Source organism: Balaenoptera physalus, assembly GCF_965194825.1.
Source record: "Balaenoptera physalus genome assembly, chromosome: 11".
NCBI classification, from domain to species: domain Eukaryota; kingdom Metazoa; phylum Chordata; class Mammalia; order Artiodactyla; family Balaenopteridae; genus Balaenoptera; species Balaenoptera physalus.
This window is the reverse complement of record NC_138896.1, coordinates 94357425-94373969: the sequence shown is the minus strand read 5'-3', so window position 1 is coordinate 94373969 and position 16545 is coordinate 94357425. Positions and strand designations below refer to the sequence as shown.

General features: G+C 38.7%; 1 protein-coding gene across 1 annotated transcript in view; it reads left to right on the top strand.

Annotated features, from left to right (window-relative positions):
- CNTN3 (contactin 3) overlaps positions 1–16545 on the top strand; it is a 325704-nt gene that overhangs the window by 212242 nt on the left and 96917 nt on the right. Inside the window, exons 6-8 of the mRNA XM_082412129.1 lie at positions 10648–10851; positions 12297–12399; positions 12927–13111. Coding sequence (XP_082268255.1) covers positions 10648–10851; positions 12297–12399; positions 12927–13111 — 492 coding nt within the window. The remainder of the gene's footprint in view (positions 1–10647; positions 10852–12296; positions 12400–12926; positions 13112–16545) is intronic.

Genomic DNA, 16545 nt, shown 5'->3' with positions numbered 1-16545 from the left:
GTGGCCAAAACAAGCAGCTGTTATAATTTTTGGAAAAAGAAACAGTAAATTTGAGAAGAATTGACAGGGCAAAGAAACTTATGCTTTGGGTTCTTCATTAGTGAAGAACTTAAAGTGTGGGCTTGGGGTAGTAAAATAACAAAGTAACAAGGTTTGTTTATACAGGCTTCTTGGCCCAGGATTCCTGTCTCTGGTGATAAGGGCGTCCTTCTACCTCCAGATACAGGGAATGTACCTTTCACATGAGAAATGTATTTCCTGCTTTCAGGAAGATAGAAAAGAGGCTCAGAGTGTACCTCTTGCATTGGCCATTTAATGTAATTCAAAATAATCAGTATGCCATTGAGGCATATTTTGGGGTGGCCTGCCCTGGGCCCCTGTAGCTTGCTGTCTTATGTGGATGCCCTAAACACTTAGAGTAGTAACATCAAAGATCAGTGATCACAGTTCCCCATAATAACTATAATAATAATGAAAAGTTTGAAATATTGCAAGAATTACCAAAATGTGACACAGAGACAGGAGGTGAGGAAATGCTATTAGAAAAACAGCCCCAACAGACTCACGTAACACAGGGTTGCCACCAACTTTCAATTTGGAAAAAATAGGATATCTGTGAAGCAAAATAAAGTGAAACTCAATAAAGCGATGTATGCCTTTATACACGTGTTATTTAGCATAGCAGGCAGGGAAACGTGAAGTGGTCTAAAAGCTGTTTTTCTGACTTTGTCATCTATCACTTTTCTGAAAGCCTGCAAACTACTATCTATATTTGACTTGAACCTGAGGCGGCTGTGAAATCTCCAGTGCATATCCTTTAGTGCTTAAAGAAATTGGCATTTATAGAGCCCTACAGATTTGAAGGAGGGGAATTACTTTTGGTGATTGATTCCTTTGGGCCTTGTTTTTTGTTACCATGTTTATTTCAGTTATTCAGGCATAATTGCACATCCTTCCATAATCAAATACTTATTTGATTTGGATTCATTTGATTTTGGTTTGATTTATTTGATTTGTTTTTTTAAGCAGGTGACTTAGGACTATTTTAGTAGTATAATTTATAATGGAACCACCACTTTCTAAAATGTGTTATTCAGAAAAGCTAGATCAGGAAGGGTGAAGCTCCATTTTAAAATACATTTTTAAATGATATTTAACCCTATTTTGATGAACAGTTTGATATGTTACCAATAGTTAAGTAGTAGTACTACTTTGTGTGTGCGTGTATGACAGAGTGTGGGTTTGAGTGTGTGTTTGTGTGTGTCACTGGAGGCTGGACAGGGAGGGAAGGAGAAACATTAATTTCTCCAGCTTCCTGAGGACTCATTTGTTGTCCTCAGTTGGAAGACCCCTGTGACTTGGCGGAATGACTTTATCTTCTGCTAATAACTTCATTTCTATTTACCAGTGAAAATGAACATTTATTCTGCTTTAAAAAATCACCCACATGGCAAGAAGGGAAATATCAAGTCCCCGTGACATTCCTTAAGGAAATCATTTTAATTTTCATAAAAGAAAATGAGACCTGATGAGGAATGGACAGAGTTATTGTGATGCTGCCCCTTTATTCGCTAGCCCTTAATTATTTCATTTATTTTATTGCACATTTTTCCCCCTCCATAGACTTCTTTTGTAGTATTTGCAACCCAGTGAAATCCCTCTCTGGAATTAGCTTCTGAGAGTTGATGTGCGAATTATAACCCAGAAGCACCACCTTTGGATTCATTAAAGGGTGGGCTTCTTGTAGTTAGCTTGTACTGAAGAAAATTTCCATTTTGCAAGGGCAGTGTAAATTTTGCATATCATTTTAATAAGCAAGGCAGGTCAATCAAATTATAATTGGCTCCAATTAGCACTCCCATGAGCTGTAGGACTCTTTACCTTCTCCTGGACTGCACTTAAAAAGAAAATGTTATTGACTGTCACTGAAGTCATAAAACAATGTCCATTATTCAGTATAAGTGATGAAGCAAGTGCAAACCTGGCCAGAAGGATTTGGCATATATTTAAGATGTGTGCACCAAAGTGCACATTGTATCAAGCGTAGCAGTGTGCCAAAATGTGTTTATTACAAAGCATTTTCTTTTAGCTGCACAAGCAGGTGGTGGCAGCGAAGCTTCTAGTGTTGGCAACATTTGGGTTTAGAGCTAATCTTAAAATCGCTTTCTAACATTTTCAGGGTCTCTGAACTCCTCTGGAAAGGTACATTAAAAAAAAATAAATTTATTTATTTATTTATATTTATTTTTGGCTGTGTTGGGTCTTCGTTTCTGTGCGCGGGCTTTCTCTAGTTGCGGCAAGTGGGGGCCACTCTTAATCGCGGTGCGCGGGCCTCTCACTGTCGCGGCCTCTCTTGTTGCGGAGCACAGGCTCCAGACGCGCAGGCTCAGTGATTGTGGCTCACGGGCCTAGTTGCTCCGCGGCATGTGGGATCTTCCCAGACCAGGGCTCGAACCCGTGTCCCCTGCATTGGCAGGCAGATTCTCAACCACTGCGCCACCAGGGAAGCCCCCAAGGTACATTTTAATAATAAAAATGAGGAAGCCCAGAAGAAATGCATTATATTCCCAAAGTCTCTTCTACCTTAAGTTCTGACTCTGCCATTTTGGGGCGCTCTTCCTGAATTGAGTGTCAGCACGATACCAGCAAGTCCTCATACGAGCTGGGGAATAAGTAATTGCAGTTTGGGTCTGTGGCATGAAGGTCTTGTCATGTCTTTATAAAGCATCACGGTAACTCCATCCTGTCCTTATTAGACCTCATCTTCTCTAATGAGTGTCTGAACCACTTTGTGTAGCAATGCCTTGCTTCTTTAGCACCCTCGCAAAGGAAGTATGTCGTTAAATGGCTTGCCGATGTTTTGGCTAGTCCGTCTCCGTATTAACCCCAAATCATTGCTAGGCATCAGGTATTGAGTGTCATTGTACTTAGCTCCCAGTTGTATTTCCTCATCTTGAAATTTCCTCGCAGCAAGGAGACAGTCCCAGCAAAACAACTTGAACTAAGGATGAGAGAGAGGAGGTTCACTGGATAAATAAATAAATACATGTTCTTCATGAGAAAAAGGAAGAATGTGTATATACAAGCAAAAATACAAATGGCCTCTAGAGGGCACCACACATTTTTGCCTCAACAAATACGGAAGAAAGAGCTTCACTTTGGCACCGAATCAGTTTTAGCAGCCAAGGTACCAGGAGAGAGATGAAGGCACTCGTTAGGAGAGGAGCTTCCCTGGCAGAAGCCTAAAAATGAAGAAAAGGATGTCAGTGCCTAGTGCAGTCAGAATGTGATGGAAGATGCGGGTACCCACTGAAAATACTCCCCATTCCTAAAAGAAAATAGTAGAACTAGAAGTGGTGGTCACAGGGCTGCATTATTTCTTGGAAGCTTCTATTACACAATGCAATGGCTGGTATGTAGTCCCTAGTGGTAGCGACTAAAGCAAGAGAGAGAAACAAAGAAATGTGGAGTACAAGAGGCTAATGGTCTCGCATGACCTTTGTGAAATATTTTTTCACAAAGGTAGGACAACATGACAGCCCTGTAAAGAAGAGAGGAGTAAAAATAAATAAGACAAGAGATCTTAAAAGATTGCCAAACTCATAATTTGGTCTAGAGATAATATTAACCTAGAACAGGAGTCAACAAACTTTTTCTTAAAAGATCAGCTAAATCTTTTAAGCTTCATGGGCCATGTAGTCTTTGTCGAAGCTACTCACTCTACTCTTACAGCCTGAAAGCAGCCCTAGACAATAGCCATTGAATGGGCGTGAGTTTGTTCCAAAAGATGTAGTTTACAAAGCAGGCAGCAGTCTGGGCTTGACCTCCTAGTCATTCCTTGCTGACCCATGGTCCCCCAAGTATGAAAGGAGGAAAGAAATGTCACCTTTAGTGTTTTCCCTCCCTGATCATTGTTCTCCTAATCTTAGGACCTTCACAAGCCAGGCTTGTTAGTACTCTGAATCAGAATGGATTAGGCAGACATTTATGGGCTAAACAAGGAAACCTATATAAATAATATTGTCACCAAAGCAACAACTTACAAAAAAGCTTTTGAAAGACAAGACACTGAAATGATTGAAGTGGTGATAGATGCCTTCTGCTTCGAGGTGCAGACTTTTCATTCCTAACCATTGATCTGTTCTTCTTTGAAACTTAAATTGTCTTCAGTTTTCTACATTTTAGATTGTTGAGTGTGTCCCAGACCCTCCATCAATGTGGTGTCATGTGTAAGCTCTCTAGCAAAATTTCCTTCCCAACTTGTATGAATCAGTTAAAAGCAAGATAAAAATCTTGAGTGACATCAAGCAAGCTCTCAGACCCTTTTAAATATGTTTTATTTAAACATACTTGAATATGTTTAAATATTTAAAAAGCAGGTCAGACTTCCCACTTGGCACTACAGAAAATTGCCAAAGTTACTTGCACAAATTTGCCCAACTGCAATTTTATTTGACAGAATTTCTTCTAGAAAATGCCTATACAAAGGATTAGATATCCCTCATAATAGAATTTTATAAAGGAACTAGAAATAAACCCTTCAATGTCAGTAGTATGTGTATTAATGTATCTCCAGGTAAACACTAAGGTGACATATTTCATGTTAAATTGACTGGCCTTACACTTAAGTGACGCAGGAAGGAATGTGATTGGAGGAGTGATGTCCTCCATCAAATATTACTTTTTAGAAAGCAGAGTTTCAGTGCTCCATTTTGTTAATTTATGGCTTTGGTTGGTAAAACCTCTTTGTCCTCTAATAAAAAATATTTTACATTCCCAATGTTCACGTAGCATTGTTAATAGAACGCCCAGCAGCCAGGAAGTTTTGGGACAATGTGCTTATGCACATTATACACAGGATGTTGGGAAGGGTTTTGTAAAACCTAGCTTGTTTGAGTATATAAAATTATCATTTTTATTATAGCTTTTTATTTATCATCATGCATAAAATGATGTTGAAAAGTCTCCAAAGAATGCTGATTTGATATATATTTTACTTTGCAGTATACAATGAACATTTATTGCAAATGCAGATTTTTATGGTGAATAACTCTGAGAGTATTACGGCAGGTATTTTTTACTTTATTCAGTACACAGTAAATCACATAATTTTCTAATGTTTTCAGTCAGAGTGATGCCATATATATTTCAACAAAGACATGCAAGCAATAAATGAAATAGTGCAGATCTTCCCTCTCTTCACTCTAAGACATAAAAGTTATATTTCGTTCCATCTCAATGAGAAAATCTATAAAGAAAGGTAGGTCAGTGCTACAGAATTCTGTGTACCTTTCATGACAGTGTATGCCATATTAAATACAGGTTTGATTTCTTTCCATAAGTCTTTAAGGGTCTGAATCTTTGTACAGAACGATCAATCACTAATTCATTTGCTTTCAGGTTATCCTAGTTTGATACCACTTTTGGAATTACCCCTCCCTAATTGTATTGATTTTATAAACAGATTATGTAAAATCTAATTCTTCCTTAGGCATTAGGAGCTTAGGCTTTCTCCACTTTTTTGTCCTTGGTTGTTTGCTTTTCTTTGAAAATTGTGTCTACAGCACTTAGTACCTGACACATAGTGAACACTTCATTGTTAGGTGTCATCATCATTTGTATTCGTTTCCTGTTGCCACTGCAACAAATTACCACGAATTTGAGGCTCAAAACGCCACAGGTTTATTATCTTATAGTCCTGCAGGTCAGAAGCCTGTGGAGGAGGAAAAATAATTTTCCCTCTACCCTTCCAAGCTCGCTCTCTCTCTCTCTCTCTATGTATATATATGTATTTTTTATATATGTAGTGTGTGTGTGTGTGTCTCTCATATATACATAGGAGTTACCCAGGATAACTGAAATGGCGCAAGCCACCACCTTAAATATAAAAGAAAAGAAAATGTTGGGGTGTGGCAGGAGGAGGCCTGTTATGGGAGGTGGTCAGGAAAAGTACAGTAAACAAGGGTAAGGTGATTATGCAGATTTAAGTTCTTGTCTTCTCCATTGAGAAGAGTTTAGTCATCCTTTTCTTCCTGGTACAGGGAGAGAGGCATCCTTACAAACAGAGATTCCCCTTTTAAATGTAAACGTCTCTTTAAAAAGTGTAACTTCTACGCAAGTTTTCAGAGCTTTTTCTGTCGGCTCCTTCTTAAAAATAATCAACTTAAAATGATCTTCATGCCAAAGAGGCATATTTTGGGGTGGTATATTCTGCTCCCCTTCAAGTCCAACACAAGTCTCACTGGGCTAAAATCAAGGGCTTTGTTCCCTTACTTTTGCAGCTTCTAGAGGCTGCCCGCATTCCTTGGCAATCTTGGCCCCCAGCCAGCAATCCCATCACTCTGTTCTCTGCTTTCTTAGTCATAGTTCTGACCCTCCGGTCTCTGTTCTTTCCTCATAAGGACCTTTGTGATTACATTTTTGCCCTCCCAGATCCATTTCAAGATTCTCAACTTGATCACATCTGCAGACTCCCTTTGCCATGTATATTATTTCCCTATTGCTGCTGTAATGCATTACCATGAATTTAGTAGCTTAAAACACACAAATTTATTCTTTCATAGTTCTGAAGGTCCAAAGTCCGAAACCAGTTTCACTTGACGGAAAATCAAGATGTTGGTGGGTCTGCTGTCTTTCTGGAGGCTCAAGGGGAAAATCTGTTTTCTTGCCTTTTCCAGCTTCTATAAGCCAACTACATTCCTGGACTTACGGCCCCTTCCTTCATTTTCAAACCAAGAGTTTAGCATCTTGAAATATCTTTCTCTGACTACAACTTCTGCTTCTGGCATTACATGTCCTTTCAGTGACTTCCCTCTTATAAGGACCCTTATGGTGACATTGGGCCCACCCAAATAATCCAGAATAATCTTCCCATCTCAACATCCTTAATTTAATCAGATCTTCAGTGTCCCTTCTGCCTCACCGGGTAACATGTTCAGACTTTAGGGATTAGGATGTAGACTTCTGGGGGCCACTGTTCTGCCTACGATTATTAGGCCCAGGCCCTCAAAGTTGTAGTTACAACATCTCTACCCACATATTGGGCATTTACTTCTAGGTTACCTGCCTGAGTCTCAAAATCTGTTTTCAGTACAACCTTTTCCATCCCCAGAGTGGTTTTTCTTCCTAATTTTCCTGTTTCTTCTGCTTATTCCACTCAAAACCTTAGAGGTAGTTTTTTGTGTTGTTAGTTAAAGATCTTTTTTTTTTTTCTTGCTTTTCTGAGGATGTGTTTGGAAGAAGTAGTGGAGGAAGACCATTGTATTATTCTAGTTACATCATATTCCAATAGGTAGGCCATTGTAAGCCGATGGTTTAAGGCTTCTTCTCAGTAACTTAGCCCAGACAGATGAGCTTTCTGTAAATGGTGGAATTTTTCCTTCTCTGCTTGTTGGGGTGGGGGGATTGGGTGGTGGTCTCAGGATAGGCTTACACTGACTCTGGGACGCTGACTTGTCTGGGCTTGTCCGGAGGGCAGGTACTAAGAATCAACCAGGGATTGGTTTGTATATTTGAAGAGCTTGGGGGATGAGGTGAGGGGACTATCTTGATGCAACAGGGGGAGAGGGACAGTTATCTGAAAGGCAGTCGGTGAAAACAGACATTTCCTCCAAGGGGAGGGGCAATTTTTAATACCCAGGCGAGTGTGTCACTCAATTTCAGCAACACCATGTCAGTTCAGGTCCCCTAAGAAGGAGACTGCAAGATGGCATCAGAGAATCAGACATCAAAAAAAAAAAAAAGACCTGAGGAAGTGCCTGTGAAGGATAAGGGGGGAGCGAGCAGAAATGGGTAGGGGGAGACTCAGACTGAGATTCAGGTCTGATAGCTTTGAACAGAGCGGGGAGGAAAACTTGGGCAGGAAGAATGCCAGAGCCCAGCTCAGTTCTGAAACTATTGTGACCCTTCTGATGGGGAGTCCTCAAGCCGTAGTTGCCCTTGTGAGGAATCCTGCAGGAGTGCCAGCATTAACACCGCCAGGGAGCCCCTATTAGCAGGTAGCAACCTGGGGAAGTGCAGCCACAGCTCTCATGCACCAGTGGCTGGAGGCCGTCAGTTAACTGTGTGCCATGCAGTAGGTTCTTCTCAAGTGAGACCTACTTGGGACCCTTCCGTGTCTACCACAGTCCACTCTGTGATTCTTACATATGCACTTCTTCATGCTCATTTTGGGAGCCCCTTAAAATGATTTTAATTTTGATATCCTTCCCTTACTTCTCTTAACAGTCATTACTAGGTCCTATAGGCAAAGCTGCCACAATATTTCTTTAACAATATAATAATAGTACAGTATTTAAGTAGTATCAATTTTAATTTGGGATTAAAAGAAATACTACAAATGCGGTCTTGTTTTGTTTGGTATCGAACATTTTCAGTCAAAATTACATAGGTAGTATTTATTCCAAGTTGTTGCATGTAGCTGTTGTTCATACATTCTTCTTGCTGTATAATATTTTCTTTCATGAATTTATTAGATTTTAGGATTTCTGAATCAGTTTTTTTCCATCAGCCATTCTCACTTTAGTATAAACTAGTTTAATAAGATTGACTTATTCTAGTACCCAGCTAAGGTCTATTATGTTAGGGAGCAGTAGATGTTTTGCTCCCCCTGGATTAAAGGGAGAGGTACAGTCATAGTCACTTCATAAATAGAACACTTTGGAAAGCAGAATAAGATTGCTTTGCTTCCTTTAAAGCAAGGTGAGGTTATGGGGGCTTGGGGAATGTTGGGATGGGACTGGATACTTAGAGCCAAGGGAAGAGCCTAAAGGTTTATTTGCTTTTACAGCTGTCAGTTTTAACCATCCCAGAACAAATTAAGCCTATCTTACCAGCATTCTTTAACTCTGTGGTTTGTTTAGCACTAGTGCAAGAGAAAACACCATCAGGGTAGGCAGGAAGCCAATTGTGGAGTGTATGTTTGAGGTACATTTTTTTTCATACAATCCAACAAACAACTTTAGATTTCACGATCTATCACATGACTGAGTGGAATTTCATGAAACACTCTACTGATATGATAGCATGACATAAAGATCAGTTCGAGATTACAAACCATTGTTTCTGAACATCTGCACAGTATGCCGTTGACCTGCTAACCTTTGGAATCATCAGAATTTGCTTTGAAAGTGGAAGAGAGACAGTCATTTTTCATTTCCATCAGGTACTTAACTGCTCTTTACCCTGTTCCCCTTACACATGCTCTTGCCTCCACCTGGAGCACTTTTATCCCTTCATATTCACCTATTCTTTAAGACCTGTTCTTCAGTCCTGAGAATGTCACTGCTCCTTCCTTTGAAACCCACAGTAACTCTCACCCAGTCCTGACACATTATCTCATTGTTATTTTTGTGCTGACGTACTGTCCCCCTCTACCAAGCAGAAAGACCCTTCACCATTGGAATGATGCCTTAAATACATTTTTCAACTTGTTATTCATTAAAATTGATTTTGATTACATATATTTTCTAAAGATTCTCTTGGAAAAGCATTACAGTATGAACCAGTGCCATAAGATTAGTGGAATTGTAAAAGAAAATAGGGCCACAGAAAGAAGGAATCAAATAAACCAACCACAATAACTATACTTAAATAACAACTTGCTTCTAAAAAATATAGACATCTAGAACAAAGCAGCATAGTATTATTTAGTCCTCATCTCAGAGGAGGAAAACAACAGCTCCTTTGGGGAAAGTTAGTTTTCCTTGATCCCAAAGTTCAGGAAAACTCTAATATTGGACCTGACGTAGGAGATAGTAGCATAATTTTAACCTAATTAACTCAATAAGTATTTATTGAGGACTGTTAAATGTTCTTGGATGTTTCAGTTTGCTAATTTTAGGAGGGGAAGACAGGCAGGATAAAATTTGACATTATTTGTTTACCGAGTGGTGGGAGGACAGATAAGTAAATAGATCATTGCATAAAAAGTGGTAAGTACTTAAAGTAGTATAAGCATAGAGTTGCTCTGTATAGAAGCACTTACTCAGAGGACGAGGGTTAAGGAAGACTTCTCTGAGGAGGTGGTTCGTGATGTTGGAACCAAGCTTTGAAAAACATTTGGAAGTTATGACAGAATGGGGTTTGGTGTTGAAAAGGAAAGAAGCCTTGGACAGAGAAAAAGGACACTGCAGCCTCCGAGAGCAGCATATATAAAAACCCAGGTGCAAGAAAGAGTATTGGGCTTCTCAGTTGCTAAAGCCATAAGCAGGGGCCTAACCATGCAGGGTCTCATTTTCATGTTAAGCAATTTTGCATTATTCCAGAGACTACCGAGGAATTGCTGAAAGTGTTATGTCGGGAGTTGACGTGATGAGATTGGTAATTTTAAAAGATCATGGGACATGTAGTATGGAGATACAAATTAAAAGGGAGCAAGACTGAAGCCAGAGATACTTGTTAGGAGGTATCTGGAGCAGCGATAATGATGACAGTGATAATATTGCTCCCACAAGAATGCTAATCAGCAGTGACCTCCATAATAGTGCAGAATGAACACAGCATCACGTCTCATAACCGTTTCTCTTCATGACCTGCAATAAAGACACTCAGCATTGCTTCACAGTAAAGGTGATTTCAGGTATTTTTAATATGCTATGGAAAATTTTCCTTCATGATGGAATTTCTTTTCTCTAAAAATTTTATTAGAACTATCATATGCTTGGATCTTCAATGAATATCCATCATTTGTCGAAGAAGATAGTCGGAGATTTGTCTCTCAAGAGACAGGCCACCTCTACATAGCCAAGGTGGAACCATTGGATGTGGGAAATTACACGTGTGTGGTGACTAGTATGGTGACAAACGCCAGAGTGCTAGGTTCTCCAACTCCTTTGGTGCTACGTTCTGACGGTAGGATATGTTTCAAGGGGCAATTCTGAGTGGGAAATGCTGTTGCGAATACAAGTAAAAACAAATTGGGAAAAGTGAAAAGTATATCCTGAAGAATTATTATTTTGTTTTTTTTCAGAAGAAAAAATATTTATGAGTACAATGGCTAAAATGATTCCATCAACCATAGGTCCCTGTACATAATTCTTACTCAGGACTGGCTTCCTAATTTGCAGGGACCAGTGCAGAATGAAAATGAGGAGTCACTTGTTCAAAAATTATGAAGAATTTCAAGATGGTGGCAATAGGTCATTAAGCCAAACGCGAGGCCCTCTGAGCCTGGGGCTCACCTTGCGTTCCCGTGACGTCACTGGTCCTGACTTTTGCCAGCTTGAGGTTATTAAAGCTCTGGATATTTTGTTATAGACTAAAAAGCATCTCTAAAGAAAATTAAAAGAAAAAATGTGTACATTAGATCCCCAGAACTTACTCATCTTATAATTGAAAGTTTGTACACTTTGACCAACATCTCCCCCATTCCCCTACCCTCACCAGTGTAGTGATTATATAGTAATGTTGTGTTGTGTACTTGAAATTGGCTTAGAGAGTAGATCTTAAGTGTTCTCACTACAGAAAAAAATTTTAATTTTAAAAATTGAAAATAGTAATTGTGAGGTGTTAAATGTGTTAACTTGACTGATGTAATCATTTCACAATGTGTACATATATGAAATCATCACATTGTACGCCCTAAAAAAATCACTTTGTACAACCTAAATACATGCAGTGTTTATTCGTCAGTCATACCGCAGTAGAACTGGAGGGGAAAAAGGGAAAATAGATGTTTCTTCAGCCCCTCAGTGACTGTTTCAAGGGAGCCCATGAACTTCAGAGAAAGCAGATTTGGAAGCCTGGGTGACTCCCACTTATGCAAAACTGTATCTGATACAGCACAATGCCATGGCCACAAAATACTTTCCAGTCAGTTATAATTGAATTTGACCTTTCCCATTTATTAAGTTACCATTTCTTGTCTCCTGGTAGTCACTTAATAAGTTTAACATTGGTGTCTATGCTACCAGGGTACCATTAAGTAAATTTCCTCCCATAATTTTTGCTCTTTAGGATATTTTAAGAACTCATAGTACATTGTATATTTCGGTTTGACTAGAAATGTCCAAATTGAATACAGAATAAAAAAGCCTCTCGTTTTATATAATGTAAAAGGCCTAGTGGTTTTCTCAGAACTGCTCTGTAAGCTGTAACCTAGGAATCACGGAATCCAAAGTTCCCACATATTTATTAATGTTGCATGTTTGGCCCAAGGTAGCACTGCTTCTAAAAGTACCTACCAGACAGCTAGTGAGTAATTCAAATCATAAGGAAGAGTTAGTTCAAAATAGAGCAAAAAAAAAAAAAAAAAAAAAAAAAAACAAACGTTTTAACTTTGTATTGTGGATTCACAGGAGTGATGGGTGAATATGAACCGAAAATAGAAGTTCAGTTTCCAGAAACTCTTCCAGCAGCTAAAGGTTCAACTGTGAAGCTGGAATGTTTTGCCCTTGGAAAGTAAGTTTTATAACATTTACACCGATATGCTAAAATGTTAGGTTGCTGTAAGAGATCAAGATAGCTTTTAACAGCCTCTTCTCTTCCTTGTTTTCTAAAATTTTCTTTCATTTAGAAGCAAAGAAAAAATTAAAATACAGGGGAAATGCACATGTATAATTTAGTTTGAAACTTTAAAGGCGATTTACGGAAAATGACTATGCCTGCCTAATTTCATAAACTAAATTGGTGTTATTTTTCTTTTGCTTGTTCATTTGTTGTATTATAATACAGTGAGTATACATTAGACTTTTTTCTCTAAATCATGAATTAACTAGAGAAAATGCACAGTTTATTTTATTAAAATATCAACTTAAAGAGATAAATCTTGGCATTTGCAGGTTTATGTGACTGACAACTGTCTGTGTTCTGCATTTGAAAATCTGTGCCTTTTTTGTTCTATCCTAAGAAAGTTTTATTTTGTCAGGCCTAAAAGGCTTCCAGACCTCTGTTTAAAATAGCAAATAACTTGACAAATTTCTTCTTAGTCCTGTACCTCAGATTAATTGGAGAAGAAGTGATGGACTGCCTTTTTCCACTAAAATTAAATTGAGGAAGTCCAATGGTGTGCTTGAAATCCCCAACTTCCAACAGGAAGATGCAGGTTCCTATGAATGCATTGCTGAGAATTCACGAGGAAAAAATGTCGCCAGGGGGCGTCTCACTTACTATGGTGAGCCTTCACGTCGGGCATATTGGATTTTTAACTTTCAATCTCTCTAAAAGTTATTGTTATTGGGACTGGGTGGGGGTGAAGTAGGAGGTTTTAGCAGAATCCCAGTGTCCAACTTTTTCTGCTCTACATTTTGTTAAATGAGGATATTTAGCATAGAAGGAATTTAAGAAAATAAATTTTTGCAATGAAGTTGGTGGCATAATGTACTCTTAACTGTATTTTAAACTGACTGATATGATAATGAAATATTTCACTTTTTTTCCTAAGAGTAACCATTTACTCACTTAACCGTAACAAGGAGAGATCTCCTTTCTGTCTGCCCTTACCTCTAGAAAATAGTATTTTGTATCTTTCTTTATGGTCTTTACTAAGCAGAAAGAAACTGTCTACTGGGAAAACTTGCAATTACTGCATTAGACAAACCACATAAACCCAGGCTTACTTGACTTCCTCAGTGTTATTCTGTCCTTTCCAATAATGTAGGTGTACCATGTTTGCTGCCTTTAATTTGTAAGCACATTTATTTGATGTACTGCTCAATTTGGGTATAGAAAGGTTAGTAACGTTACCTTTATTTAGAGTCTATTTGTAGGAAAATTAGATTATCTTTTTTCCCCAAACTTGTTTTCAAATCCCTTTTATTAAAAAAATATACTAGGTATTTTGATGAAAGCAGGGTTTAGAAAGCAGAAATAAATGATTTTACAAAACGTACTACTAAATATGGGAAGATGTAAGCTCAGTGAATATATTTTTGCAGTTTAATCATTAGAAACATTGTAAAACTAATAGGAATTGAACACTTTTGTGAAAAGCAAATGGCAATATATTCTGTTTATTTTAAAAACTGGAATTTGAAATAATTTTCAGTGCAAACTTGTACAGCATATAAAATGTTGCAGAGAGGAAAAACTTTGCAAAGACAAATATTAAAATTATAGAGCTTATTATGAACCCCTTCAAAAGAATGTGAAGTTTGCGCGTGCATTATGTGTGATTAGATTGACACTTATTTTATGGTAAGGTTATAGGATCCGTCAGGAACAAAATGGAGGCATGGTTTAATAGCATGAGTCATTCCGTGTTCTAACTCTTCCATCTTGTAACAGGATTAGGTTAGAATACGTAGCACCAAGTTGAAGTTTCCCAGGTGTCAAGTTCTACATGTTGGTGGGATGATATGGAGATGGGTTGGGGACACTTAACCCATGTGGCTGTATGGCTCTAAGTCGACCGCAAACAAGTCCTAGTTTATTTTCTCCTTTCTAAGCAGCCACTACCTGACCCAGGGTAAGAAGTGACCATGACAGGAAAACACAGGATATTCCAACTGTCTTAATGTTTCAATAGGAATGTTTTTATCTGTATGGAACAGTGACCCTGCACAAATAATAAAACACTTGTATTGCAAGACATCCAAAGCTAAGTTGACATTTATGTGCCTTATATTCAGGTCCTGGCACATTTTCTCTGTGGTGTGTTTTCTGCCCTTATCTACCTTTTCCCTTTCTCTGCATGTTGGTTGCCCTTACAGTCACAGAATGGCTACCAGCAGTGGCTAGCACATTAGTTCTCGTTCATTCTTCCTTTCTCTAAAACATCTTGCAATTCACTTCTCAAATCTCATTGGCTGTGTGTTCATTCCTAAACCAATCACCAGCTAGGAGAATTGGCTTAAACGACTTAAGAGCCTCTTTTTTGGAACATGGAATATGGTCAGGTTTCCCTGGATTTTGTGGACAATGCGAGGTGATGGAAGAGAGGATAATTCAACGATAAGTTGGGTCATCTTAGAAATAAAGGAGAGAGGAAATGGATGCACAATAGACAACCAACATCATCCACTATACTTAGTAAAGGAGGTCTTAGTAAATGAGGTAGACTGTTGCTTTAGTCCATTATGTAGGTAATATGATATGTACCTAAGAAACCAATTAGAAATAATGAGATAGATGGACTTCCCTGGCAGTCCAGTGGTTAAGACTTTGCACTTCCACTGCAGGGGACGCGGGTTCGATCCCCGGTCGGGGAACTAAGATCCCACATGCTGCGTGGGCCAGCCACAAAAGAAAAAGATAAAAAGAAAAGAAATCAATGAGATAGAGAGTTTCGTAAAAGCTACTTTACAGTTCTGGCTTAAGACTAGTATATTCAGGGCTTCCCTGGTGGTGCAGTGGTTAAGAATCTGCCTGCCGATGCAGGGGACACGGGTTCAAGCCCTGGTCTGGGAAGATCCCACATGCTGTGGAGCAACTAAGCCGGTGCGCCACAACTACTGAGCCTGCGCTCTAGAGCCCTTGAGCCACAACTACTGAGACCATGTGCCGCAACTACTGAAGCCCGCTCACCTAGAGCCTGTGCTCTGTAACAAGCCACCACAACGAGAAGCCTCCGCACTGCAACAAAGAGTAGCCCCCGCTTTCTGCAACTAGAGAAAGCCCATGTGCGGTGACAAAGACCCAACACAGCCAAAAATAAATAAATAAAAGAAATTTATTTTTAAAAAAAGACTAGTATATTCAATAAATGCCGCGTAGTTCTCTGCTTATCTGCTCTAATATTTCATGTAAAAAATGGTCCAGTAGAATATTTGAATCTCGTATGATGGAATAAGGGGAAAAATCACAATAAATGTACCAGTTGTAATCTCAGGATTGGCTTAGTCCAGCAAATTATCTTCCCATTTGGAGAATAGTAATATGAGGATCCAGTGGAAACTTTTGCTAGAAACTTGAGTCTCAGTCAAGGGATCATGTGTGAGTTTATTTGTAGTCTCCATCCACCGAGGCTGATAATTCCTGAAAGAAGAAAATGTGTTTTAATATAGAGTAGAGAGGAGTGATTTTGGACTGAACTACACTTCAGACTGGGCAAGTCGTTTATATTTTTTAAAAAACAAAATAAGGTAAAACTCAGATGGGTACATTTTCTCTAAAAGCGAAATAGCTATATTTTCATTTCAATTTCAGTTATAAAAAAAGCAATTTTATGAGATAGAAACAGAAAGACAAACCTTCCCATGGTTGAAATTAAATAGAAATAGATAAACTGTTTCTCCATATGGAGGATGCAAATGTGAACCCCGAAGTACACATCGCATGCATAATGCAATGTGAAACCAGGAAGACATCTCACCTCCTAGTCTCGGGTCTAAAACACAAGCTGAGACTTGGCTGAATATACTGTGTGTATTGAATGACTTTCATTATGAGTGGTACGTTGCTTCCATCTGTAAAAGGATTTCCCAAGTGTCTTCTAAAATGTAAGTAAAAATGACAAATGAACCTGATGCAACTGATTTGCATACATCATTTAAGGTGGCATGAGTTACTTCTTTTTCATAAAACATTGTTTGATTCAAATTGAAGCAATTTATCCATCTTTCCCTGCTTACATTTTCATTTGCACAGAGGTTCATAAGATGTTCACTA